At 38.7% G+C, this 16,726-nt stretch overlaps 1 protein-coding gene across 5 annotated transcripts in view; it reads left to right on the forward strand.

The window, feature by feature from the left end:
- The window catches only part of LOC149573129 (DENN (AEX-3) domain-containing protein), a 325,899-nt gene that overhangs the window by 160,434 nt on the left and 148,739 nt on the right, over positions 1-16,726 (forward strand). For all 5 annotated transcript variants that reach the window (XR_016360042.1, XM_089814310.1, XM_089814312.1 and 2 more), the window contains one exon: positions 8,182-8,381. Coding sequence is in view for 4 of the 5 variants with exons in the window: in XM_089814310.1 (XP_089670436.1) it covers positions 8,182-8,381 (200 nt within the window). In the remaining variant the exon portion in view is untranslated. The remainder of the gene's footprint in view (positions 1-8,181; positions 8,382-16,726) is intronic.

Here is a 16,726-nt window from a genome sequence, read left to right on the forward strand (position 1 = left end):
AATCAAACTTTTTGGAGCTCATTGCAGATTTAAATAATATGCAAGTGAAATGCCTAAGAGCAGACCACACTTTTGAGTGTGTAGTGTGTATTGCATATTTACTTCGTGCAAATCAGACTTCTTGGAGCGATTTACACACTGCATTTTTGCAAGCTAAAATGCGAGTGAAATGAATCGCGGATTTGGGCATGGATTGCACGTTGTATTTGGTTGTTATATGCAATCAAGAAGCATATCTCGGTTTTGGGCGTGATTACATATTCATCTTGGCAAAAACATGAGCAGCAAAGAGCAAGTTAGACCTTTTGAAGTGGAATGCATATTGCATATGATGGAGTTTCTTTTAAAGTGCTTATGCAATCTCACTTTAAAAGTGTGATTACATTTGCATTTAAAATGCAAGGAAATGCCCAGCCAAGTGGTTTTGGAAAAGTACAAGTTGTTTTGCATGGTAACAAAGCACAAGTCGTGATTTTGAACTCTCAGTGCATAATACACATGATGGAAAAAGTGATGAAATATGAAATATGCGCCAAGAAGTGCAATTTGGCACTTGGAGAGAAGCATTTTAAATCCAAATCGTGGTTTTCAACTCCATTTGCATATTGCACATGAAGCAAATCACACTTTTTATTATGTAGTTGCATATTTACTTGCAAGCATATGTTAATGACTTGTTCCTGCACTTTGCACTTGGTTAGCAATTTGCACATGTCTAATTGTTTCACTTAAGTCAAATCGCACTTTTTGGAGCCTATTACAAAGTTCAGTTAAAAGTTTGTGTAATGTGGAAATGGGTTCAAAAAGTGCACTTTTCAAGTAAGGGATTTAAGTTATAACTTAAAGTGCATGTGTAATGTGTAAATAGGTTGAAAAAGTTCACTTTATGACTTGAGCAATTTAAGTTATAACATAAAGATGAAAAAGCGCAACTTTATAAAGTAATTACACATTTAAAAGTGACTTCAAAACATCAAAAAGTGCAACATAACAACTTAACAACAAAATAAAAGATTTAATGTTCAAAATATGCAATCAAGGTTCTAGAGTCGGACTATACATTCACTTAAACCTTAATATGCTTTAATTGTGTAAAGTTTCTTACCAGATTTTAATTTATTTGCAGATTGATGCACAGTTGTGTTGCAGGTATGATCACTAATGCCAATGTACTGATTTGCTTCTAGAATTTGTAGAAGTTAGTGCGGTAATAACAGAGATAAAACAATATTATCGAACTCATAACTTCCTTCAATCCTTTGAAGTGCTTGCATTAATAGATTTCGATGCCTTGTTTACTTCGGGCAGATTGGATATATATCAAGTGGAAGGGGTGTGGGGATGAATGGCCATGTCTCCAAATGGAGACATGGACATTCATTGTCACACCCATTCAAAGGTAACTAATCCTCATGATTTGTTATTGACTTAAACCAAATTAATTAAATGTATTACCAATCATTAAATTTGCGGCTTGATATAAAGGATAGATCGATCATGATCTAAATATCAAAGGAATCAAAAGTAGTTTTGATCATGCCTTAATGATCTCTGAAAATATGTCATTGGTTTCAAACTGTGAATGTACGTATGCATATATGTATAATATTGTGTGCATCATACTGTTGTACATATATACATATGTATATGCTGATCGCACTAATGTCAGATCGAAGCTACATGCATTAACACTCCCTCTTAGCTAGGGAAGACGAAGTGCATATATATAAGTTCTCCTTATTTGAAAAGTAATATCCTCAAGATATATTTAAGAAATTCAAATCTCATGATATTCTTTCTAGTTATGGTGTGTATATAGATATCAGGTCACATGATATCCACCATAAAAGATCATGGTATATCCATAGATATTAAGTCACATAGTATCCACCACGAGTTTGAACATATTGATCTTCAACAGATATCAAGTAACATGATATCCGTCAACATGCTTTTTTAAGTATCATGATTTTTCCACGAATATCAAGTCACATGATATTCATTATGATAGTAATCTAATAATTATAAAGTCATCACCTCATATTATTAGGATCAACATTTCATTATAAAAGATTGTCACCTTTTAAATAATGAACACAGGGTAGGTCCGTGAGTCATAGAGTCACACATATGACAAACGAGTTTACACTTAAAACATCTTTTATTAAATAATACAAATTTACAAAGTTGAGATTTAATCTCATAAACTTACATTTCTACCAAACCAAGTTTCTTTCTAAAATGATCAACCAACCTTCACTTTAGGAAGAGCCTTGGTGAGAATGTCAGTTGTTTGATCACCTTTATTAATATATTCTAACTGAATAACTCTTCTTTTCACCATGTCTCTTATGTAGTGGTAAGGAATTTCTATATGCTTAGATCTATCATGAAATACCGGATTATAATATTGACAACTTATATCAAGGAGCATTATAATAAATCAAACTTCATACCAAGGCCCCACAACACAATTTGTGACTGCCCAACATCCCTTTAAATTGGTGTACCAAGATGAGATAATAGGCTAATCGAGTTTCTAGAAAGGGTAAAGAAGGAAAATGAGCATTACAATTTCCCTCATAATTGCCCTCTGAATCGGATTGTTGTTCTGCATCCTCTGATTCAGATTCCTTAGCTAAAAAATGCTCAATTTGTGCTTCCTTTGCTTTGACTTAACATGTGTGCAAAGGACCCCAAGGCTTTCTTTAATGAAGGCATAGTTTCCTTCCCCTATGGTCATTTAACTGCTCATTGACCAACCTTATTGTTTCATTTTCAAGTTGAGAGTCTTTCTGAAATTTTTTCTTATCTTTATCATTCTTTGATGGAAAACCCTTTGATTGAGATTTGTCTTTTGATGATGAAGGTTCAATGTCTCTCAATTTCTTGTAGGCTTCCTATAACGTGTTAGGATTAAAATCCTTGATCCATCCCTTCAATGGCTTTGCCAAACCATCCATGAACAATACTAATAGCCTTCTGAGTGAAATGTTTATAACCAATACTGATAGTCTCTATAATATATGTATCACTATCAACTAAGCCCCACTATTTAAGCTGAGCTAACTCTTTAAAGGTGTAATTTGAGATTGTTCTTGTCAAAACACTCAATCGAACTCTCTGTAAACTCAACATAGAAAGTAATCTAATTGTGGCCCATAGTGACCATGTTGTCATGCCGCCACTAATGTGCTAAGACATCCAAATGTAGTACTGAAAATTCAATCGCTTTCTCCTCTGGCATTGGGTTCAATTGGAAATATGTATCAACCTCTAGAACCCAAGCCCTAGCATTGGTCTTCCTGAACCATCAAAGTATGGTAATGTGAGCCTGCTCACTTTCTTCTGTAGCTCACTTTTCTGTCCCCTATCACCCTTGTGTGAGGAAAATGCTTCAACCTTACATGCATATAATCTCTAATAAAGATAGCTGCCCAAAATTCTTTTGTGTCGCTCGTTCTTTGGTTGTATTCGAAGCCTAGTGGGAAAGGTGGGTATAAGTGGCGTCAAACACACTATACTCTCTTGTGTATCTGCATGGCCAAAATTATCAATAGTCTATCCATATCCATTACCTCCATTCTGTCCATGATTCCCATTGTCAATTCCTTTGTTGTTTCCACCATTGTTCCCTGTAACATCCGGTTTTCCCCGGGTCTTAATTAACATCTAAGAACTCAAAGAATACAGTTTTTACTTCGTTTCATAGGAAGATAGTTATATCATTCATGTTCATGTGAATAAGATTTACTATTACAACTTAAAATCAATCAGACAAATTTTTTTAACTAAAAACTTGAAATACCATTAAATGAAATTACTATAGAAATTGAAAACCATATACCTCAAAAAAACTGTGATCGAAATCAAACTAGGGATGCTTCTGCAACCACCCAGGTTAGTCCACAAATACTCTGTAACAATTACACATGACGACTGTCATCTAAAAACCACTATATCAAAATCAAATGATCATCACAATTATATACCTCTATATTTAAAATTTGGGGCATTGTATACCACTGTAATAATTAGGGCATCATTTACCATCGGTTCATTTAGGGCTTTTGATACTGCTATATCACTTAGGGCTTTCGCTATCACGGATTCAATTAGGGCTTCTGATACCACGGATTCAATTAGGGCTTCCGATACCACTGTATCATTTAGGGTTCAAGTCATCTCTCAATCAATTAGAGCTTCAAATTCCTTTCCTTCTGATTACTTAACTGTAACAGTATCTCAAGATTAGAAATATACTTATGTTCGATATTCATATAAGGAAAAGCAATCCATGAATCTATCTCTAGGTGTAAAATACCAGTAACAATGAAAAAACTCAATTTAATCTTACCTCCTCATAAAAGTGATATTACTTGTTTCCGTTAAACAATTGACTGCATAGCTTATCTCTGTCTGACTCACCACTGACATCTTGGCGAAAGGTGAAACATTGTCAGGGGCTTAACCACCCAACCTCGGAACGCAACTTATCCCCACATGATTTCTAAGAGAAAGACCCTCCCTACCTAGAATAGACAGGGAACATCTTGCCATCCACTGGGCTTCTTGGTAATTAACTCACCATACGACTTGGTAGCAAGAAATCACAATAACAGGAATATGCATGAGCTATTAATTAATTCATATTAAATGATAAATATTGAAATGTCACAACTGATACTGATTCACATTATTGATGATTCCTTTCTCACACCTCATCACCCACCTTCTTGTCTACACAGCCAGGTGAGTCCTAGGTATTTAGAATTCTTAGAACAGTTGGCTCTATCAATTACTCAAGAAGATTACATACATCCATCATTTCACATTCTGAGTTTACATAATTATGTTCTTTTACGATTTCAAATTTGAATGTTTAAATTAATTAAATTAATCATAACTGATTTCTCTTTAACTCCACCTTTTCACCATTTCATGACATATTTGCCAGTGAGTCCTAGGTGTTAAAAAATCTATAGAATTCTGATCTTATTCGGAAAATCATGGTAGCATGGCATTAATGTTGATTCTCACAATCAATTAGGTTTTTTTACAGCTACCTTTTGAATTCAAAAATTGATATAAATCACAAGGATACTCTTTGAAGATCTTCAATGATCTCTAAGTAATGCAGGGGTCCAACAGCAAAGAATTATAAATTGATCTCAATCTAACAATGCATAGACAACTATGGATGGTTATTCAATACAGATTAACATACACCTCTAGAAGAGTCCACCAAAATCTTATAATTATTAACCACAAAATCACTGCAAGATTATAAATAGATGTTCCAGATTCGCAAGCAAATATCAATGAGGGAAAATGTGAGATTCTTGACCTCTAAGTAGAATATGAGCCTCTTCTCAACACACATAGACTCAAAAAGGAAATACTGGTTCTTATCAATAATATAATCTCCTTGTACTTCCAAAATGCTCATCCTGAAATAAGGAAACTCTGATGAAGTGCGGAATTTTCTGAGACTTATAATGTGATCTGAAATCATTTTCCATCAGTTGATTGTAGGTGTCACCATCAAAAAAATATACTTTGATCTCCAAGCCGGAATTACATGTACGACATAGGTTAAAATTGTACTAATTGAATCAAGGTTAAGATTTGATGATTGCAAGGAATTCGATGGAAATTAAAAACTGGCAATGAGAATAGGATTTGCCATTATAGAGGTAAGCAGTATAAACAACTTGAGATTGTACGAAGCAGGTCTCCGACTCCTTGCACGGTTTTTAAAAGAAAAAGTCTAGCCGTGACTAATAAAAACAAGTTGGGTGCATAAATTAAAATGATTACCCTCAACTCCTACTTCGTTTCCATAAAATATAATTAAGTAGCGGAGAACAAAAAGATTGAAGGAAAAATAAAATGTAGCCAAGAAGTTAATATTCGGGGTGAATGAAAATATATCCGACGACTTCCATATAAGGGACGAGACCTGACTATCTGACTCCCATCGGTTATAAAGAAAGCCATTTGGATTCCCAAGATAATTATACGAATTCCAATTATAAAATCAACTATGAAGAGAGAAAAGGAATAAAAGAAAAATAAGTTGGAAAGAAGAATTGGAAGATTAGAATTTGAAATTTGTAATAATTCAATTACTATAATTCGAACATTATTATAATGTACAACTAAACATCATTCTATTAAATTATTAAATTATAATGACGTTAAATCATTTTTATATTTAAAAACACGAATTTAAATATTTACTATAATAATATGATGAAAGATAAATTAAAATCCTTTCAGATATGTTTTATATTTTAACCCAATTATTTTAATTAAATTAATTATTTAAATAACTCATGCGGTTCCATAGATGTATCCTGTTTCAAATCGCTAGGTCCTCTACCCATTTGCCCAGTGATGGTGATGCCCTGCCTAATTCTTTTCTGACAATGCTTCCACCCCTTAGACATGCTTCCTGCAAGGAATTTCTCCGTAGTTAAATTATGAATTATTTAATCATAAATAATCATAATAGTTAACTTTCATCTTAATTCCATGAATTCGTGATTAACGATCAACTAACATGTCATCTTCACTTGAAATCACGACTAACCATCTTACCATTTCGCCAGATTATAACAAATTAAACTGCCAACTGACTTCATGCGAACCTCAACAGCTATATTTCAAGTCAGGTCAAAAATTGGGATGTAACATTCCCTCCATTGTTCTCACCATTAGCATTCATTCCTAATTGTTTGGCCATCAACTACTACAACAAATCCTTGCGCTGGTTCTGTTCCTGTATTCTTTTTATCCGCTTGTCACTGCTTCAATTGTAAAGCCTCAAGCATATTAAATAACCTTTCTTCTTCTGGATCCCTTCTTTCACCCATATTACCTGTGACATGTTCACCTATACCCAAATGTACCTCTAGATTTATCTGTTTTTCTTGTCCTGTACTCAGTAATGCCCTGTTCCTCCGTGTATTATAGTGATGTGATAATAATTGCACACCACAATCAGTCATGTCAACATATTGTATGGGGTGATTGAAATCCTTATCTATGACCCCTCCACGATGCTGACTAAGAATCACATCATTTTTTAATATACTATGAATTATTGGGGAGATAATATTGTTTTTAAGAGATTCAAGGAGTTGATTATTTACCTTGTTTCAATACCATCATCTGAATTGATTTGCCCTTTTGTTTATGAGGCTGCTTCTCATAAACACATATCCATACAACAGATATATAAAGCTGTCAACTCAGACACATCCTTCTTTCACTCAACCTCTTCCTTTCATCACATCGTAATGTTTGAGAATGTCCAATGCCTCATTGAATAAAGCAATCTTCTCATAGAGCAGAGAGATAAGTGAGCTAATATTCCTTGCACATTGCTTCTAAAGTGACTTGAACTTCAACCACAGTAAGGGAAGAATCTACTGTTCTCCTTAACCTGTTTTCTGAATGTAAGCATACTTTACTTGTCTTCTGTTATATAGGAGGCTTGTTAGGACTTGGATATTAGGCAAGGTTCTAGGAGGAGTACCTAACTTTCTCCTAGGATTCTCCAGGCAAGTTTTTTTGGGTTCTACCAGAGGTTTATAAGTTTTTGATGAAAATAGGAAACTTTAGAGGGAGTACCAGATTTCATGCTGAGATTGTACAAGGTGCTTTCTTCAGATTTGGATATTTATTATGATAATTTTCAAATCTTTTTGATGCTGTTCTGTGGTAATAGATGATAATACTTTTGTTTCTTAATGTCCAATTCTTATTGGAAATTTTGATTTCTTTCACAGCGTCATGCTTGCTCTTCTTCATTAACTCCCTTTTTATTTATGGGGTCCTATAGAATTATTTTATACACGGTTTATCATGATTTCATGTACAAGTGCATGTAATTTTTTGTCTATTATTTTAGCCATTTCCTAGTTATTAGGGCTGTATATAATTCCCTCTTTACTTTATGCAACTGTGCTTTGTAATGAAATGTTTTTAATTTTCTATGGTCATATTTAATGAGTTTAATCAGTCTTCTCCCAGTTCAAAGTAAAATCTATTTTTAGGGTTATTAACCACTTTTATATTTATGCAAATATTTATAGTCTTAGCCTTGCTGGTCAGTCAAGTGAAAATCTTATTTTGATTCCAAAAATTCTCATAGAAGCTATGATTCCTTTTCAGGTAGCTGACAATGTAACTTTATACGGATGCTGCATGGTTTTAGAAGAAGTTGTGCAAAAACCACCAGGTCTAATGGCAATGAATGCTAATGCATCTGTGTTTCATGCACCACTAAGCCGGGTTTTTGTTTCCGCACCTCGTTGTTACTGCATTCTTTCAAAGATGCCATTTTTCAATTTACATTTTGCAATTTTGAAAAGGTACTTTATTTTTCCTGCTATAACATTTTTATTTTATTTTATAGTATCAAATGTTAATATTTTAGAGCTACATCTATTGATAAAAAATATTCAGTTCGGGACTGAATTTAGATTTATATTCCTCTCATTTGTATTTTTAGTCTTTTGTGCTATAGACACTATGAAAATAGTATGACAGCAGAAGCTTTTCTGTTTGATTGTATATAAATAATCTCAACTTCCAAGATCGTTTTGCAACTTTGAAGACAACTTTAGTATAACCCTTGTTACAGGCCTTGTGTTTAATGCGAGGCGAAATAAGCAGTAAACATAAAGTAGGAGAGTTCCCACTTGGGAGCATATTTAAGTTAGTTTCCTATTCATGAGGAAATGAAATAACTATTTTTGGCAAATAGATATAATTTTACATACAACCATTAAATCTTTTATCACTTTCAACTTGTTTCGAGCTCTTGGGCATGAAAACCTGTCATGCATATCTGCTTGGTGCATGGGCTATTATAATGTCCCCTAATAGGGACTTTTCATTTAATATGTGTCACTATTGTAAGATTGGCTATGAAGGTAGCCACCCAAGCATCATATCCCTGTAGGATATTATCTCCAAATTTTCTTACAAAACAGTTTATAAAATATAACAAATAAATTATGCAATGAAACCCAACAATATTACCAGTAATTGTTCATGTAATTTCTTCATAAATGTGTTATTGCATTATACATCAGGAATATGATAATAGCAAAAAAAAAATCTTAAACATTGTTTTACAGTCTGATTGGAAAACTAAGAAAAGAACCTATAAGTACACGGTGCGACACTTGGTGTGACGTCTCCAGGGACAACGGGGTTGCGTCCATTGTCTGCCGGCACGATGGTTTCCCTCCTCAGGCTAGATGAAAGTTGAAGCTTTCTAAAGTTCTCCAAAGAGAAACCAGAAATTCAATCTCAAATCCGAACATGCTTAAAGTGAACTAGCTGCCTGTTTTAAATCTCAACAATGTGACTCTTCAATTTTCCTTTCTTTCCCTTTTGTATTATTCCCCTTTTTCTCACCTTTCAACTCACTTTAATACATTAAGTTGACCCCTTTTGAATTTACATTAAGCTCACAAAAGCCAATTTTAATATAACATGAAGTTTGACTCAAAATCCTAACGTCCAAGAATTGGGGACATTATAATCCTCCCTCTTTGAGATTGCGTTCCCTCAAACAATCATGAGTTTGTAACCAATACTGGGGTCCCATATCCATCTGCTAGCATCACTACGGCCCATACTAGGAACTCTAAAGTCAGGATGCACCAAGTTGTGGAACAAAAAATTTAGAATGCACCCCTCCATCTATCACTATGATCACTGGATCCCATGTCAATCTCTCAATCTTCCTTGCGACTGTACGTTATGCGACTTTGATCATAAATCTCTGACTATGTAGCATCACATCGCAATCCACAAAATGCAAAACACACATCTTGTTAACACCTGGTTCCCAAACCAACTTGTCAGCAAGATCCTGGGTGTAGAAATAGATGATCGGTGAATCACCAACCTCCTGAATCAGCCAGCTGAATAAATAGATGCCCAACGCACTACCCATATGCAAGGAAACCAACTCATCATCACTCAAGATTTCACTGCCATTACTTAGATTAGCATCAAGAATGTCAACATTGTCACCAATATGCTGCTGAACTGGAAAAGTAAACATATCATATGGAATATATGGTTCCCACTCATCTGCATGCAATTCGCTAACCCATGTAGGCCAAGCCAAATCTGAAAATGTACTAATAGTCCAAGTAGGATAGCCATTGATAACTGAAGCACTGATGAAGTAGAAATCACCAATCAACAAGTATATAGTTTCCACCTCAGGAAGGCTCAATGATGAATCTCTAGATAATCTATAGAATCTATCAATACCTATTAAGGACAATTCTGAAATTTCACCATAATCACGAGTATCATCACTCAAATCAACATCCCCATCAATGAAACGGTCACCATCCCACCTAGTTTCCCAAGTAGAATCACATGGTTTATCTTTTTCCTCATGGTATTGTAAAGGTATATTACTGCTGTCATAAAAATCAAAATCCTTGTTCTTGACTATTTGCTAGCCGTTAAGAGCTTTTTCAGCATAATGAACCTCATATTGGTAAGGTAAAGTGTATATATAATGCTCCCTTCATTCTCACGAAGTGTATGAATTCCTTCTATTATTTGTACGATCTCCTTAGTTCTAGGTTCTTAATTATTATCTTGATGAATGGGTGTCCTATAAACTTGATTTTCAGCCTGATATAATGAGTATTGTGTCATACTTAGTTGGAGACATAACTCGTCTGCCTGTTTCTCTTTATCTTTTGCATTTTTGATGGCAATATCTCTGTCTTTGAGCAGCTTCAAATAATCTTATTTCATTCTTTCCAATACCTCCTTTAGAGTGTGAAGTAATGGACTATTAATTCCACTCATTATTTCCTTCTCCTTTTCATCCCTTTTAACTGCCCACATGGTTTCTTAATATCTTTATGGTGGTTATGAATGTTAGCCAACTGGATGGTTCCGGCGGTATTTTGTATTTTGTAGCCGACGATCCGGCGGTGTTTCTGTATTCTATAGCCATTAGTCCGGCGGTGTTTCTGTATTTTGTAGCCGACGGTCTGGCGGTGTTTCTGTATTCTGTAGTCGACGGTCCGGCGGTGTTTCTGTATTCTGTAGCCGACGGTCCGGCGGTGTTTTTGTATGCTGTAGCCAACGGTCCGGCGGTGTTTCTGTATTCTGTAGCCGACGGTTTGGCGGTGTTTCTGTATTCTGTAGCCGACGTCGTCGGTAAATAGTTTGTAGCGGATAGAATAATTGTGGCCGATGGACTCCTTCGGGAAGGTTCGGCGGTAGTATTTATATCCCGTCTGGGATCATTGTAAAGCATCATTCATCTACTATTACGAATATAATTCTGCTGTTCATGTTCTATTGTCTGTATGCGTTCATTTACTTTATCAGTACGGTAAACATTTGGCGTCGTTGCCTTACGAATCTGGAAGGTGGGAGGAATGAAGATTAATGCCAAATAAGCTTAACAAGGATCGGAATAAGGCGAAGGGAAAAGATGGAATCCGTATTGCGCAAGAGAATTTAATTCTGGCATAGCAAGCTGAACGCCGACAAAGATTTCAGAAGATTGCCGATGGAAACCGAAGTGCGGAGGAATTGTTGGAGGAGACTCGGCAGCGGGTGGAATTGGTGGAAGAAGCACGGGAGGAGTTCTTGAATTTGTGTTCGCCGAGGGAAGAAAATTCAGACGAGAGAGCATCAACTCGCACGGCTCGTAGTGCCGACGGAGCACGAGCGTGGAGTGACCTCTTTGTCCAGGATAGACTTCCGCGGGAAACAATTTCGGAGGATCCTTCGTCTTCACCAAGGTTCGCAGTTGTCGACACCTCCAATGTAGGAGACTAGTCCGCCGGTGTGGGAGTACAGACTGTCGGTGTGGGAGTGCCGACCGCCGGTGTGGGAGTGCCGACCGCCGGTGTAGGAGTGCCGACCCGTGTAGGAGTGCAGACCTCCAGAGTTATGGCGGGACCCAAAGAAAAGCTGCCGAAATTTGAAGGCGATGGTACAGCCGACCCTCTCCGACATTGTAAGACATGTGAGACGATCTGGCGGGCAAATGGAATCACAGATGCCGATGAATGGGCCAGGCAATTTCCGGCAACCCTACGAGGTGTCGCGATTGATTGGTTTTCGGATATGGATCCGCAGAAGCTGGATACATGGGATAACATTAAAAAAGAGTTCTTGGCAGAATTTAAACTCTTGCGGGATGATAATGAAATCGTAGCGGAAATTTTCAATACCAAGCAAGGGAAGCACGAAATTGTCCGCGTCTATGCCAGGAGATTAAAAGACTTAATAAACAAAATGGAAAGCAAGCCGGTGGAGGGATTGCAAAAAAGGTGGTTTGTGGATGGCCTACGCTCACAGTTGCGGAGGAAAATGAAAATTGTCCCACCGTCATCATATGTGGATGCGTATAACAGAGCACTGGACCTTGAAAGTGCACAGAAGACAAAGAAGAAGAAAACTAGCTCCTCTGACTCTGATGATGACGAATCTGCTGGAGATGATAGCAGCGACGACGAAGGTAGTAGCAAAAAGGTTCGTGCCTTACAGAAGGATATGGTTCAAATGATGAAGGAGTTTAAAAATATGCAGAAAGAGCCAAAAGGTAGTGAATTGTGGTGCACGGAATGTAAGACCGACGGTCATACTAAGGGATCGTGTCCGAAGAACCAATTCTGTGACATCTGTCAGATCATGGGCCATTCAACAAAGGATTGTCCCTTTAACATGAAGACAAGGGGATCTCCGCAGGTGCTTCTTACGTAGCAAGCTTCCCCGTCGGGCAGTAACGGAAATGCAAACATTGACGGTGCTACATTCGGAGGATACAGGAATAATAACAGAGGGCAAAATAATAACAATAATAACAATAATAATGGGAGCCGAAGTCGAACTCAGTATGATGCAAACGGACGGCCGATCGTTCAATGCCGAGCATGTAATTTGTGGGGTCATTTTGCGCGGGAATGTACAGCGGCAAACACACCGAAATTATTATGCAGATGGTGCGGACTCGGCGATCACGAAGATTCCAAGTGTCCAAAGGCTGGAGTAAACTTGATCACTGTTGGCACGGATGTAGAGGAGGTTCTGGCAATTACACGGAGGCAAGCGGAGGAAAAAAAAAAAGTGGGGGAAGCGCAGGCAGACATTGCAAAGGCATCGTCGGCGGGGACATCTCAGTTGAAGGACATCACCGGCACCTTGGCAAGGAACTTCGCAGAACAAAACATTGTACGACAGATCTTACAAACGGAGATACCGGTCAAGATAAGTGACCTCCTTCTCACAGTGCCCCAGTTACGGATGGCTATTCTGAATCATACACTGTTTTCGAAAGCACCGAAGGACACAGGAAGGAATAGTAGGGAAGTGATGACAACAGATCCAATGCTGCTGGCACTCACCTCCGGACGGCATCCGGCGGTCGTCGAGATGGGGATTTTGGGAAATGTTTTGACAAAGACAATTGTTGACGGAGGGTCTGGCGTGAATGTCTTACTAGAGGATACTTGGAAGAAGTTGGGAAAGTCGATGCTGTGGCCACCTGCATTTCAGTTGCTCACGGCAGGCCAACATGGAATCAAACCGTTGGGAATCTTGAAAGCGCAACCGGTAACAATTGGTACGCAACCATTTTTATTGGATTTTGTGGTTATTCCATGAAAAAAAAAGGATATGATGCTATTCTGGGACGAGATTGGTTGGTGCAAGAAAAAGTAAAGCATGATTGGAAACGAAATACCCTATCAATGGAGCACGGAGGCAAAAGATTCACAATTGACCTGCATACACAAATGGTCGGTGAGGAGGCAGCATCGTCAGATTCAGAGAGTGACGGCGAAAGTGACAACGAAGCAAAGAGGAGAATGGAACTAGACGAAGAGGGAGTATTGAGACTTGACGAAGGATTGAATGACGACGACCTGGACTCGGTGAATGGCCTTTACCACTGGCAGATAGAAGACTATGAACTCTTTCCGAGTTGTAATATGCTAAGGGTCGATGAAGATGAGAAAAAGGAGGAAAACGAATGTCTGGAGGAATGCAGGGAAGTGGAAGAAGGAAAAGCTGCCATGGCTGAAGTTGAGGGGAAGAACATACAGTCTGAACACAGAAAAACAAAAAATCCCACTGTCTGATACATGGTGAATGGACCGCGCGGAAAGAAAAGGTTACACCGCAGCATAAATTTAGTGGAAGGGCACCGACAACAAGGAAATAATCCAGTTGCGCGACGACTGCAGGCACAGTGGGCGACGGGGGTGACACAGAACAAACGTAAGGCGTACGATGGTCAGAATGAAATCAAAGTGGGAAAGTTTGAGGGCAGATGGGTTGGACCATATCAGATTCGGAAGGTCGACGACAATGGAGTGATCAGATTATCAACTTTGGATGGGCAGAAGATACCTCCAGCAATCAACAGATCCAAATTCAAAATATATGGTGCCAGGAAGACTCCATCGCTGTCACAGGATGGCCAGCTGACTCCGTTGTCGTTGCAGAATGGCGACGCCTGGAGGCAAAATGGAGGTACCTCTGTTATTTGATTTCTTTTGGGAAAAAAAAAAAATTGAAAAAGAAAATTTGAAAAAAAAAAAAAAAAAAAAAACTGACTAGAAGGCCCGCGGACTGAAAGTCCCGTGGGCAACTGCCTGTCTGCGGGCACTTAAAGTCCCGCGGGTCCACGGGCAAGAGACCCCCGCGGAGTGTAAAGCCTCGCAACATATTTACTCCGGCAGAGAAAGGAGGAAGACTGACAGCATAAGTTCCTCCGGCAGAAAAAAGAAGAGAGAGCCCCCACGGGCATTATATTTTATAAAATCCTCGCCGTTAATCGCCAGTGAAAGAATAGTTCGTGGGTAAGGAAACAAAGACCGCGGGTAGGAGAAGAATGGGCCGCGGTGAGGAGAACATAGACCGCGAGAAAGGAAAGAAAGGCCGCAAGGAGGACAGGAAGGTCGTGGGTGACGACAGGAAGGCCACTGGTGAGGACAAAAAGGCCATGGAGCACGGTTCGAAATGCAAATGATGCGGTTGCAAGAATTCAAATACCAGAAAAAGGAGGGACAATCACACACAGCTGTTGGCAAGTATTGGTTTAATTGGCAGCACTGTTGATTAAGATTTCTCTTCTCCTCTTTCGCGGGCTGAGATTTTTTTTATAACGAACAGAGGAAACAAAATAAGAAGAAATAAGTCATTGTTGCATGGAGTCAGCAGGCAAGCGGAAGCCGTGGAAGAGTCAGTTGGCGGCAAATATGGAGAAGAATTTCTGTGTGCAGAGGGATTTGCGGTGGATTGTAGAGGAAGCAGTAAAAAAAAAAAAACGACGACAGAATCAAATTGTTCAGAATGAGTGACAGATGATGCCAAAGGGAAGGGGACGCATTCGTGGTTGCCAAAAAGAGTGCAGAATCGGCAGATAATGACAAAAATGGTGTGATCCGTGCATTTCTGTGTGGGTTGCGAAGTGTTAATTTGGTCTTGGCGGTGAGGGGCGCTACCCCTCGACCCCGCTCTGTACTGCGACAGGGAGCGCACCCGGGGCGCTGACCCTCGACCCTGCCGGGGGCGTTGCCCCCTGGACCCCCAGTCGTGGCGGATATCAATCGTGGCAGTCTGACCAGTTGAGAAGAGTTGAAGTTGTTGCAGGCATGGACTTTCTGTGTACCAGAGGCAGTGGGAGCAGGTGTTGGCTGTGAGGCTGTCTTGGTGGATGCGTAGAGAGCTCGGGAGGAGCTGATCATCCAGTTGGAGGCAGTGCAGCGACACTTGGCTCAGGGTACCGACGAATTGAAAACAGAGAAAGCAGCACAGGTGGCTATCAAGGTCAGCTTGAGGAGACAGTGTTGTGTTAGCGGAGGCTACAGTTGTAACGGGATGAATGTGGAAGTGATGTGACAGAAGCAGATTTTTCTTGTTGTAGTCACTCTGTTAATGTATTTTGTTTGTTAATTTGTCTCAAATATTTTTTCAGTCGTCAGGAGACGACTTTTCTTTTGGGGGGGATGGTGTTAGCCAACTGGATGGTTCCGGCGGTATTTTGTATTCTGTAGCCGACGATCTGGCGGTGTTTCTGTATTCTATAGCCGTCGGTCCGGTGGTGTTTCTGTATTCTGTAGCCGACGGTCCGGCGGTGTTTCTGTATTCTGTAGCCGATGGTCCGGCGGTGCTTTTGTATGCTGTAGCCGACGGTCCGACGGTGTTTTTGTATTCTGTAGCCGACGGTTCGGCGGTGATTCTGTATTCTGTAGCCGACGTCGTCGGTAAATAGTTTGTAGCGGATAGAATAATTGTGGCCGACGGACTCCTTCGGGAAGGTTCGGCGGTAGTATTTATATCCCATTTGGGATCATTGTAAAGCATCATTCATCTACTATTGCGAATATAATTTTGTTGTTCATGTTCTATTGTCTGTATGCGTTCATTTACTTTACCAGTACGGTAAACAATGAAAATACACCAAGGCTGTGATGATCATATCATTTGATACTTTCGGCTTATCCTCCAAATTATATGCTCCAATGTCATCATCTAAAATTGAATTTTTTTGATTGGTCCTTCAAATCAGCCCCTATAGTAACATCGTCTTGGTCTAGTTCTTGAATGCTAGATTCATATTCTTTTTCAGCTGCTCCAACTTAATTATTTTCTTCCATCTCAAAATGTATAGTCTCCTCAACTATTATGTCATTGTCTCTACATAATT

This window comes from Cupressus sempervirens, chromosome 2 (genome assembly GCF_028749045.1).
Source record: "Cupressus sempervirens isolate cs-2001-9-10 chromosome 2, ASM2874904v1, whole genome shotgun sequence".
Classification (NCBI taxonomy): Eukaryota; Viridiplantae; Streptophyta; class Pinopsida; order Cupressales; family Cupressaceae; genus Cupressus; species Cupressus sempervirens.